The sequence below is a fragment of the Rana temporaria genome, chromosome 3, assembly GCF_905171775.1.
Source record: "Rana temporaria chromosome 3, aRanTem1.1, whole genome shotgun sequence".
NCBI classification, from domain to species: Eukaryota; Metazoa; Chordata; class Amphibia; order Anura; family Ranidae; genus Rana; species Rana temporaria.
This window is the reverse complement of record NC_053491.1, coordinates 97,746,645-97,759,250: the sequence shown is the minus strand read 5'-3', so window position 1 is coordinate 97,759,250 and position 12,606 is coordinate 97,746,645. Positions and strand designations below refer to the sequence as shown.

The 12,606-nt window shown below is 44.3% G+C and overlaps 1 protein-coding gene across 1 annotated transcript in view; it reads left to right on the top strand.

Annotated features, from left to right (window-relative positions):
• VPS13C (vacuolar protein sorting 13 homolog C) overlaps positions 1-12,606 on the top strand; it is a 388,870-nt gene that overhangs the window by 142,533 nt on the left and 233,731 nt on the right. The window contains exons 28-30 of the mRNA XM_040343051.1: positions 1,305-1,384; positions 1,552-1,611; positions 7,894-8,044. Of these exons, the coding sequence (XP_040198985.1) occupies positions 1,305-1,384; positions 1,552-1,611; positions 7,894-8,044 (291 nt within the window). The remainder of the gene's footprint in view (positions 1-1,304; positions 1,385-1,551; positions 1,612-7,893; positions 8,045-12,606) is intronic.

Sequence of the window (12,606 nt, the reverse complement as noted above, 5' to 3'; positions counted from 1 at the left end):
GTAAACCCTGTATATGTACAGTTGGCCCAGTGATTGCCCAAGATGTAACGGGAACCATGGCCCTGAAGAGGATATCCTGTCCGGGGTCGAGGCGGGGGGGCAATTCCCCCCCCCCCCGAGACACAAGAGCTCGGAGGGAACCGAAAAAGGGAGCCGAGGATAAAAAACAGCATTCTTGTTTGCCCTTACCTACTCTGCCCCTCTCTGTCAGCACTGGGGGCACATTAGCTGGTGGGAAGAGAAATATTGGATTACTATTTAGCACCAGTGTTCAAAGGTGTATTTAATTTGGAAGAAAAAAAACTATGACGTTGGGTGTCCTATGTTTGTGGATGTTGCTGCCATATGTAAAACAATTAGGGCCAGATCCACGAAGCAGTTACCCTGGCGTATCTATTGATACGCCGCGTAACTTCTAGGTTGCTCCGGCGTATCCTTGTTTTGTATCCACAAAACAAGATACGCCTGAAGCTGGGCTAGATCCGACTGGCGTACGTCTTAGTACACCGTCGGATCTAAGGTGCATATTTACGCTGGCCGCTAGGTGCCGCTTCCGTCGATTTCCGCGTCGAGTATGCAAACTAGCTAGATACGCCAATCCACAAACGTCCGGCCGGCGCATTTTTTTATGTAATTTCCGTAAGGCTTTTTCCGGCGCAAAGTTACCCCTGCTATATGAGGCTTAGCCAATGTTAAGTATGGACGTCGGGCCAGCGTCGAATTTCCCGTCGTTTGCGTAAAACGTTTGCGAATAGGGCTTTGCGTAGAATTATGTTCACGTCGAAAGCATTGGCTTGTTGCTGGTTAATTTGAAGCATGTGCACTGGGATACCCCCACTGACGGCGCATGCACCGTAAAAAAATAATAAAACGTAATTCACGTGGGGTCAAGACGTATTCACATAAAACACGCCCACAACTTAGTGATTTGAATTGCGCGCCCTTACGCCGACACATTTACACTACGCTGCCGTAACTCACGGCGCAAATTCTTCGTGGATACGGGAAATACGCTGTAAGTTACGGCGGCGTAGTGTATCTGAGATGCACTACGCCGGACTTACAAATGCGCCGCGCTACATGGATCTGGGCCTTAGTTTTTAGTTTTTTATTTTTATTTTAGAATGGGGTGCCTTGAGATTGTTTATTGCATAATTTAAAGTGTACCTTGACTGCAAAAATAGTTGAAAAACACTGTTCTAATCCACCTCCACTCTATCCAAAACTTAAAAAAAAAATTTTTTGCCTTTAGTTCTACTTTAAACATAACAAGGCGATATAACTATAATTTATTAATTATTTAGGTCGCTGCACACAGCCTCTTCATCTAATAAACTCTTCAGATAAAGAAGGGCTAGATCTCTTAAAAGTGGAATATATTAAGGTAAGATATTGTCCTTCATCTTATTCTCTAATGGTACTTGGCACATGTACATCCCATCTGCAGTTGTGTCTCTGAAAAAAGTACCTCAAATGAAAGATCATTTTGTTCATTTTTTTTTTTAACTATTTTGCATGTACACAGCATGGTAAACCTTTTTTTTCTTTCAGGCTGACAAAAATGGTCCAAATTTTCAAACTACGTTTGAGAACACCGAACAGACCCTAAAGGTATAAACTGTGAAGTACACAAAATTCTGTTTTAATCTTGATTTCTTTCTTTTTAATTGAGAGAGACCGGAATTGTAATACTTTGGGTTAAGCATGGCTCTTGCAAGCAGAAAAAGCAGCAGGGAGGTGCTTCATCTATGCTTTAAAAGGGGGGGGGGAGCTTGCACTCAACACTAGAACAGCAGATGTCAGTGCCCAGTCCCACAGTGTTAACCCCACTGTGGCAGAAACTGTCACAACTTCTGTGTGAGGAGAGGAGAGCCGATTGCCTAGCATCCGGCTCTGTGTTTACATCACATGATGGCTGTGATTGGACAAGGCCGTCATGTGATCAGGAGGGCCAATCACAGAGCCCTCCTGCTGATCTGAGATGCGCCGTATCCGGGGTGACACGAGTGCATCGGGATTGCGCTGCTGCGCGTGAATTGCGCGCGATCCCCCTCCTTCTGAAGGACGTTCCTGAACGTCCACTCAGGAGAGAGCACCCACCGCCGTATATATGCAGTGGCTGGGTGGGAAGTAGTTAAATTCATTATTTTCCTCAAAACTCTGCAACCGATTGCCCATATTGACAACGTGAAAGTGAAAATCTTTGCAAATTTATTAAAAATGAAAAAAATCACATGTACAGAAGTATTTACAGCCTTTGCTCTATATTTTGTTGAAGCACCTTTTGCACCAATTAGTGGCTCAAGTCTTTTTGCGTATGATGCTACAGGCTTGGCACGCCTATTTTTGGCCAGTTTTTCCCATTCTTCCTTGCAGAACCTCTCAAGCTCTATCAGGTTGGATGGGGAGTGTCCGTGCACAGCCATTTTCAGATCTCTTCAGAGATGTTCAATCAGGTTCAAGTCTGGGCTCTGGCTTGGCCACTCAAGGACATTCACAGAGATGTCCTGTAGTCAGTGGCGTAGCGTGGGGGGGCAGGGGGGACCGTGGCCCCGGGCGCAACATTTAGGGGGGCGCCCGCCAGTACGTGTCACAGTGTGGCTGCCTCCGGTAAATTTACTTTGCTTTGTCCCCGTGCTCAGCCAGCGCCGCCATATTGAGTATCAGGTGCCCTGTGATTGGGTGTATGGGGTCATGTGCAGCGGCAGGGGGTGGCCTGTCCACGATCGCGTTAGTTCCTGGAGTCCAGCCTCCACCCATATTCAGTCTCCTGCACTCTGTGATTGGGTGATGGCGGGACTTCAGGAGCAATCATGATCGTTAACAGGCCAGCCCTGCAGCCACACATAGCCCCCATATGCCCAATCACAGGCTGCTGGAGTCAGAACATGGCCTCTGCAGGAACCAAGGCAGCGGTCGGATCCACGGGGGCCAGAGTGGAAGAACTGCTGAAGCCGGGGACACATAGTGAAAGTGGAGCCAGGCTGGAGGAGCGAGCGGCGATTGTGAAGCAGGTATGTCTGTGCTGTCTAATGATACTCACTGTGTGTTCTATGACATCGCAGGACTTCCTCCAAACACCAGCCCAATCCCCCCCCTCCCCTCACCTGTCATACAGCTATGCCCACAGCACACATCCACTACTACCCCTCACAGTACACCTTCACTACTACCCCTCACAGTACACCTTCACTACTACCCCTCACAGTACACCTTCACTTCTACCCTGCATGGCACAGCACACCTCCACTACAACCCCACACAGCACACCTTCACTACTACCCCGCATGGCACAGCCCACCTCCACTACTACCCCTCACAGTACACCTTCACAACTACCCCTTACAGTACACCTTCACTACTACCCCTCACAGCACACCTTCACTACTACCCCGCACAGCACAGCACACCTCCACTACTAACCCGCACAGCACACCTCCACTGCAAGGTGGGGGGGGGGGGGTCATTGGAAGGCGCCACAAAAATCTCCACCCCCACCACCTACACCGTATAGTCGGGGGCAGAGCCAAATTTATCAAAATTAGGTTTTGCCTAGGGTGGCAAAAATCCTTACACCGGCCCTGGTCAGTGTAGTGTAGTGGTCAGTATAGTGGTTAGTGTAGTGGTCAGTGTAGTGTAGTATAGTGTAGTGGTCAGTATAGAAATCAGGTAGGTCAGTATAGTGGTTAGTATAGTGGTCAGTGTAGGAATCATGATAGATCTGTATAGTGGTCAGTATAGGAATCGGGTAGTGTAGTGGTCAGTACAGTAGTCAATATAGTGGTCAGTATAGAAATCAGGTAGGTCAGTATAGTGTATTGGTAAGTGTAGTATAGTGGTCAGTGTTATGTAGTGGTCAGTATAGGAATCAGGTAGGTCAGTATAGTGGTTAGTATAGTGGTCAGTGTAGGAATCATGATAGATCTGTATAGTGGTCAGTATAGGAATCGGGTAGTGTAGTGGTCAGTACAGTAGTCAATATAGTGGTCAGTATAGGAATCAGGTAGGTCAGTGTAGTTTAATGGTCAGTATAGTGGTCAGTATAGGAATCAGGTAGGCAAGTGTAGTATAGTGGTTAGTGTAGTGGTCAGTATAGGAATGAGGTAGGTCAGTGTAGTGTAATGGTCAGTACAGTAGTCAGTATAGTGGTCAGTGTAGTGGTCAGTATAGGAATCAGGTAGGCAAGTGTAGTATAGTGGTCAGTGTAGTGGTCAGTATAGGAATCTGGTAGGTCAGTGTAGTGTAATGGTCAGTAGAGTAGTCAATATAGTGGTCAGTGTAGTGTAGTATAGTGGTCAGTGTAGGAATCAGATAGGTCAGTGTAGTGGTCAGTATAGGAATCAGGTAGGTCAGTGTAGTGTTGTGGTCAGTACAGTAGTCAGTAATAGTGGTCAGTGTAGGGTAGTATAATGGTCAGTGTAGGAATCAGGTAGGTCAGTGTAGTATAGCGGTTAGTGTAGTGGTCGGTGTAGGAATCAGGTAGTTTAGTGTAGATGTCAGTGTAGGAATCAGGCTGGTCAGTACTATTGCAGGAAGGGACAGGACTCGGGGAGTGCTAAAAGTCCGCAGGTCGGGGGGGCGCAAATTTATTGTCTTGCCCCGGGCACTGACAACCCATGCTACGCCTCTGCCTGTAGTCACTCCTTTGTTATCTTGGCTGTGTGCTTTGGGTCGTTGTCCTGTTGAAAGAAGAACCTTTTCCCCAATCTGAGGTCCAGAGCACTCTGAAGCAGGTTTTTTATCAAGGATGTCTTCGTACGTTGCCGCATTCATAGGTCCCTTGATCCTGACTAGTCTCCCAGTTCCTGACGCTGAAAAACATCCTCACCGCATGATGATGCTGCCACCACCATACTTCAGTGTAGTGATGGTATTGGCCAGGTGATGAGAGGGGCCTGGTTTCCTCCAGACATGACGCTTGCCATTCAGGCCAAAGAGTTCAATCTTTGTTTCATCAGACAGAAAATTTGGTTTCTCATGGTCTGAGAGTCCTTCAGGTGCCTTTTGGCAAACTCCAGGCAGGCTGTCATATGCCTTTTATTGAGGCGTGGCTTTCATCTGGCCACTCTACCATACAGGCCTGATTGGTGGAGTGCTGCAGAGATGGTTGTCCTTCTTGAAGGTTCTCCTCTCTCCACAGAGAAATGCTGGCGCTCTGTGAGAGTGACCATTGGTTCTTGGTCACCTCCCAGACTAAAGCCCTTCTCCCTCGATCGCTCAGTTTGGCCAGGCAGCCCACTCTAGAAGAGTCCTGGTGGTTCCAAACTTCTTAAATTTACAGGTGATGGAGGCCACTGTGCTCATTGGGACTCTCAATGCTGCGGACATTTTTCTGTACCTTTCCCCAGATCTGTGCCTCGATACAATCCCGTCTCGGAGGTCTACAGAAAATTACTTGGACTTCATGGCTAGATTTGTGCTCTGACATGCACTAATAACTGTGGGACCTTTATATAGACAGGGGTGTGCCTTTCCAAATACTGTCCAATCAACTGAATTTACCACAGATGAACTTCATTAAAATTGTAGAGACATTTCAAGGATGATCAGTGGAAACAATATGCACCCAAGCTCAATTTTAAATGTTATGGCAAAGGCTGTGAAGACTTATGTACATGAGGTTTCTTTCGTTTTTTTATTTTTAATAAATTTGCAAAGATTTCAAAACAAACTTCTTTCATGTTGCCGTTATGGGTATTGTTTGAATAATTTTGAGGAAAATAATTAATTGAATCCATTTTAGATTAAGGTTGTAACATAACAAAATGTGGAAAAAGTGAAGCACTTTCCAGATACACTGTAATAAAATAATGTCACATATTAGGCATATAACATAGAGATCTAAAGATCTATAATTCAAAAAAAATTAATAAACCTGTGTACAACACACACTGAAAATAAATGTACATTACATTGAACCATATATAAAGAACAAAATAAAAGTGGAAAAGTCCAACTCAAATCAAACGCTTCTATAAATGCCAATTCCTCCTGTGAGTTAATTCCAATCTGACCACCTCCTTTCCCTGTGCAGACATGGTTGCAGGGTTCTTGTTAGAAACACTCAAAAGAAACTTAAAGCATATATATTAATCTCTATTCATTATAAACCTGCTTTATTATAACAATATGCATTTACATCTGCTTGTGCACCCACGTTATTTACTCAGTGTTGAACAGTAATATTTCCTTGACACAAAAGCATAATTAGATCATGTACATAGTGACGCAAACAATTAGCAAATATTAGTGCAAAAACGTAATAACAATTATATAATACGTCCTGCAAATGAGTCCAAGTAATGAATCCAAAGGGATGCTGCAAGAGTTAATTATACAAAAAAAAAGGTAAAGTCCTCCCCAGAAGTGACCCAGGTTATAACACATGCAGTCACCATCCATCACTATGTGCAAAATCTGCAGAAGACACCGTCGGCTTGGAATGGTAAAATTGCTGGCTTACCGGCTAGAATAAACTTTCAATCAAGAAAAGTCAAAAGTGCTTTTGGCTGAATTCCCAGCCAGGGCTTCTCAAAGATATTCCTGCGTGGTCCCCTTGGGCCAAGGTAAAAAGGTCATACATCCACTATCTACATGGTATCATACCCAAAAATAGAATATGCTCCACATAGTGTAAAAGCTTGATGGTAATTTATTACAATTGTAGAATCACACTTACATCAATGTAGAAATAAGATAGCAACTCCGTACTTCCGGGAACACAAGTTATCACCCATTAAATCACACTAACTTCAGGGTAGTGATAATTGTGAGTTTTAATCGCTATCTATGGAGGATGGTAAAAAAGAAAAGGAGCAATAAAATAACTCCCCTATGTTAAGCTGGCTGTAGATTACATTTTTTCTTTTTTCGACCAGGAAGCTGGATGATCAAATAAAGTATGAACAGATTTCGCTATCCAGACAAGGTTTGGATAGAAGGAATCTTTCCCTGTGGGTTAATCTATTCTTACAGTGGGACTCCTCTGCTGTCAAAACACATTGATCAGTGGCTGCAGCTGCTGACTGACAACATTCTTTTTCAACATTCCCATTTGACAGAAGGCGATCTAGCGATCAACTTTTGTCGAACAGGTACTGCCTTACGTGGATTGAAATCCATCCAGTCCCTCCTGGACAGGCTAAATTTCGATCCATCTATGGCCAGCTTAAGGAGGAAGTAGACCCTCCTCAAAAAAAAAAAAAGTTTTCAAGACAAAGGCATAATGAGCTAGTGTGCATACTAGCTCATTGTGTATTACTTCCCTCCGATCGAGGCCCCTGCAGCGGTCCTCGTCTCCCCCTCTGAGTGCCTATAGGTTGCCCCGGAGTTACTTCCTGGGGTATCGTGGCTTCGGCGCTGTGATTGGCCGAAGCCACGATGACGTCGCTCCCGCTCATGCATATCGGAGACATCGGTAATGGCACGAAGACTGAAGCAACGGCACATAGGGGCCATTGCTTCAGTTTTCCCCAGTGCGCATGTACCGATGATTTTGGCACATGCAGACACAGGGGGATATCTCCTAAACCGTGCAGGTTTAGGAGATATCCTGGGTAGCTACAGGTAAGCCTTAATATAGGCTTACCTGTAGCATAAAGTTATAAAAAAGGGTTTACAACCACTTTAAGTTGAGCAAGCCTTATGTCTTTAATATAGCTAGAAATGGGAACGTTTTAGCATAGTTGGCTTTTTTTTTTCCTAATCCTGCTTAATGTATTTTTCCTAGTTCTCTTAATGTCACGACTTCTTTCTATATTGAGAATTTAATAGGTGATTGTGAAAGGCATTCACCAATTTCATTTTCCACAGGGGACTTGTAGTCATGAATTACGCTTTGCGTGGCGTGCTGGTTTCTAGAAATATTCATATAAACATGTCTGTTTCCAACAGGTGGCCTTTTCATCTATGGAGCTCCTGCTGCACTCTCAGGCACTGCTGTCTGCTATCAGCTTCATAACAGAAGCCATGCCAAGCATCCCTGATAAAGCAGAGCCAGCCTCTGCACAGAAGCAAAAGGACAAAGAGACTTTTGTCAAAAAAGGTAAAACCCAAGACAAATATTGGTTCATTGTGGAAACCAGGTCTGATGTGGCGTAAACCTTATCGCTCTTCCTCCTCCTGCTTAATGTGAAACAACATTGTGTAGCCAGTGTGGGAGCTGATTTGTTTAACTCCTTCTTTAATGACATGGGCCATTTTATCATGGAACATTCATCTGTCAAACCACATTATATTCCCTTTTTGTCATGGATTTTTGTGTTTTACAAATTTCAATATTTTTCTTGACAGGAAAAGATAATGCGGTTCAAGTTTTTAAACCATACTAGTGTGTGTGTTAAAATTACAGAGAAACAAACAAAAATTGTAATTCCTTTTCAACAACGTAACATTTAAAATGTATGTAAAGATTCCTAGTGGTTTGAATATAGAACATGGATTACAGGATTCAGAAGTCTGGAGAATGTATTGTGCAGAAGTTTAGGGTATATAGCATACATATTGCTTTAGGTCAGAGCATGTAATATACTGCGCAGCATAGAAAACACAGTAGCCCATACTGTGTAATGTGCATTGATCCCAATGGTCAAGAGTATATAGAGTACATCAGTTCTGTGTATCTAACTTGCAAAACATTTTACAAAATGCAACGGTCTGGAGTGTGTAAAACATTGTTTGGCATACAGAATGCAGGGGTTTGGAATATGCAACATACAGCATGGCATACAGATCATATTGGTTAAGGAGTATGTTATGCACACCACGAACAGCACCCTGAAGTATTAAATGTTGAGCACAACATAAAGAATGCAGGTGTCCCAAAATCATCATATACAGAACAGCATACAGAGAGTGTCTATATAGTGTGCAGTAGTCCAGAGTCTGTATTATATAACAAAACTCAGATTGTGGAAGACAGTTGTCCTCTGTTTAAAATGAAAAACTGCAAAGGTTGATTAGTGATCTGCCAAACGGCACTGTGGTACAGCTACACAGCTTAGTGTATAGCGTGCAGTAGTCCAGACTATATAATGTATGATACAGTGTGCCAAGTTCAGCAGTCCTGTATATGTAACATACAGCATGGTGTACAGGGTGAGGTGATTGGCAGTATCTAACATACAGCACAGCGTACAGAGTGTAGTGTCCCTGCATTAATTAATTCTAATCAGTGAGTGTAAGAATGGTGTCAATGGCTTAATGGCTACTTCCTGCAAAGCCTAGCCAAGAAAAAAGCTGCTATATGGGTGCAATAGCATTCGGATGTGTGGCAAACCCTGCATGTAAGACCTGGCCTAATATCGCCCCCCCTTCGCCTCCCCCCAGACTGTTGGTCATCTGTAGCTGGAGAACAGGCAGCATTGCGCACATAGTTAGTTCTAAAGCTGTAGAGCAGGGGGTCCAGTGGGGAACAGATGTGCAGGGGGGGCATGGGGCCCCCTCCATCCCTGGCTCAGTTCACACTTTGCTGTTACCCCTTTCTCTCCCCTGAGTGTTTTGCCCCATCTCCTCCCTCCTGCACTATCTGGGTCTCTCACTGTTTGAGCGCCAGCTGTGCAAGAGCTCCCTGTAGGATCAGAGCACTTTCCCGCTGGAACTCCAATCCATCCCCAGCCTGCAGTGCAGCAGGAGAGGAGAGACCCGGGATGGAAGAGCAGCAGCCTGATGCTATTGTGCCCATAACTGATATGCCTATAATGATGCTATTGTGTCCAGTATTCTTAAGCCCAGTGACACTGACCTTACATGCAGTGCTTCTTCATGCTGCGAATCTACCAGTAATAAGTGCTGCTGATATCACTACACCTGACATTCCTGCGACAGCTTTAAAAGAGGCATCAGCTTAAGCGGCTGGCCTCAGTGGAACTGCTGCTGTCGCAGCTCTGCTCCCACCGTGGCTTGCAATACGTGCCTGGAAGTAGTTCCTATGCTTACCTGTACTCAGGGCCGCCATTAGAAATTTTGGGGCCCCTTACACAGTTTAAGGCCTGAGCCCCCCCACCCATCCCCAGACCTGACCATCAACTGGCAGTTCCATGAGTCCCATTCCATATCGTCCTCTTTCAGTCTCATCTCCCCGATCCCATGTCCTTCTCCTCCTCCTCCTCCTCCTCCTCCAGTCCCATCTCCCATCTGAAAAATTGTATGTTGGTGCAAATAAAAAAAAGTATCACTGACAGCACTCAATTTTTTCTGTCCCAAGTGCACTAATACAGCTATAGTCACCTGAAACAAGCTGATTCAATTCGGGGGTGAGATCATCTTTCTCAAAGCTTAAAGTGATTGTAAAGTTTTTTTTTTTTTTCCTCTTATAAAAATACCAAACATGTTATACTTACCTGCTCTGTTACAGTGGATTTGCACAGAGCAGCTGGGATCCTCCTTTTCTCAGGTCCCTCTTCTGTGCTCCTGGCCCCTCCCTCCTGTTTAGTGCCAGCACAGCAAGCAGCTTGCTATGGGGTCATCCGAGCCGAGCTGCAGCTTCCTGTGTCCATTCAGACACAGAGACCTGACCTGGCCCCTCCCTCTCTCCCCTGATTGCCTAGCTGACTTTGATGGCAGTGGCAGCCAATGGCAATGATGCTGTGTCTCAGCCAATAAGGAGGGGGGAGTCTTGGATGGCTCAGACACTAGTGGACATCGCTGAACAGAGAGGGACCTCGGGTAAGTGTATTAAGATAAAAAGCCTTCTGCCTTAACAACCCCTTTACAGAGAGTGTCTTGCCCTCGCAATACATCCGCTCATTTGCCATTTATTGGGTGAGGTCCAGGCCACATGGAGCACTCCTAACCTGTTACCTTTGCTAGTTTTGGGGACTTTTTTTTCCCCTTAAGGTCTTTAGCCTTTTTGGCGCTTGTATGTTTATGCCTTTCATTTATTCTAATAAACTTTTTTAAAGTGATGCACAAAGTTTTGTGTATTTCTAGTACAGCGTGGGGAGTGTAGCTGTGCAGGATTTGTAACATACCAGAGCACGCACTGAGAGAAACTGTCCAGGAAAAATATTGGGCTGCTATCCAGAGTATAAAAAGTACAGCTTTGTGTATAAAGTGCAGTAGTCAAGAATTGGTAGCTTGCAGCATAGCTTACAGAATGCAGCAGATAACTGTGTGCAATATGTTGCATTCAAAACAGTGCCTGCTGCACATCACAGTGGTACAGATCATCTAACATGCATAACTCCTAGTAGTTAGACACCGAATGTTCACAGATTGATAGGCTGTTGCACACAAGCAGTTTAGGAACTCGTCAAAATGAGTTGACAGTTGACAGTTATAAGACCCTATACCAGTGATGGCGAACCTTGGCACCCCAGATGTTTTGGAACTACATTTCCCATGATGCTCTTGCACTCTACAATATAGTGGAGAATCATGGGAAATGTAGTTCCAAAACATCTGGGGTGCCAAGGTTCGCCATCACTGCCCTATACACACTATACAACTTTTGTTGTCAGATTTCCTTTAGATTTACCAAAACCATGTACTGCAAGGTTGTGCTTGATTGCGTAAAAGTTGAAACTTTTAGAGGTTTGACCTCCATATTTTATGGTTTTGGTAAATCTGAAGGAAAAAAACTACAGAAAATTGTATAGTGTATCCAGCTTTAGACAAACGGTTATGAATGCACTTGACTAACAATGACAGGCATTCAGTGGGGAAAATAATTATTTGGTCCCCTGCAGATTTTTGTAAGTTGGCCCACTTAGAGACAGAATATCAACCAATCATCCAGAAAAAAACCACAATACAAATGTTAGAAACTGATTTGCAGTTCAGTGCGTGAAATAAGTATTTGATTTTAAGCAAAGTCTGACTTGGTACTTAGCGAAGATACCCATGTTGGCAAGCATAGAGGTGAGATGTTTTTTGTAGTTGGTTACCAAGTTTGCATACATCTCAGGAGGTATTTTGGTCCACTTTTATGCAGATTTTCTCTGAATCCTTAAGGTTTCTTGGCTGTCGCTTGGCAGCTTGAAGTTTTAGCTCCCTCCATAAATTGTCTATAGGATTAAGGTCTGGAGACTAACTAGGCCACTCCATGACCTTAATGTGCTTCTTCTTCAGCCACTCCTTTGTTGCCTTGGTGGTATGTTTTGGGTGCTTGTCATGATGGAAACCCATTTTCAGTGCTCTGGCTGAGGGAAGAAGATTCTCATCCAATATTTTACATACATGGCCCATCCATTGGCCCCCTCAATGTGACAAAGTCGGCCTGTATCTTTAGCAGAGAAACCGCCCCAAAGCATAATGTTTCCACTTCTGTGCTTGACTGTGGGGATGGTGTTCTTGGGGTCATAGTCAGCATTTTTATTCCTCAAAACACAGCGAGTCAAGTTAATGCCAAAGAGCTTAATTTTGGTCTCATCTGACCACAGCATTTTCTCCCAAACTTTCTCTGAATCATTTAGATGTTCATTGGCAAGCTTCAGACAGGCCTGTACGTGTGCCTTCTTAAAGATTTCAATCCATGGCGTATTGTGCTACCGATGGTTTGTTTGACTGTGGTCCCTACTTCATTGAGATCATTCACAAGCTCCTCCTGTGTTGTTCTGGTCCCTCCTTTTTCTCATGATCATCCTTACCCAATAAGGTGAAATATTG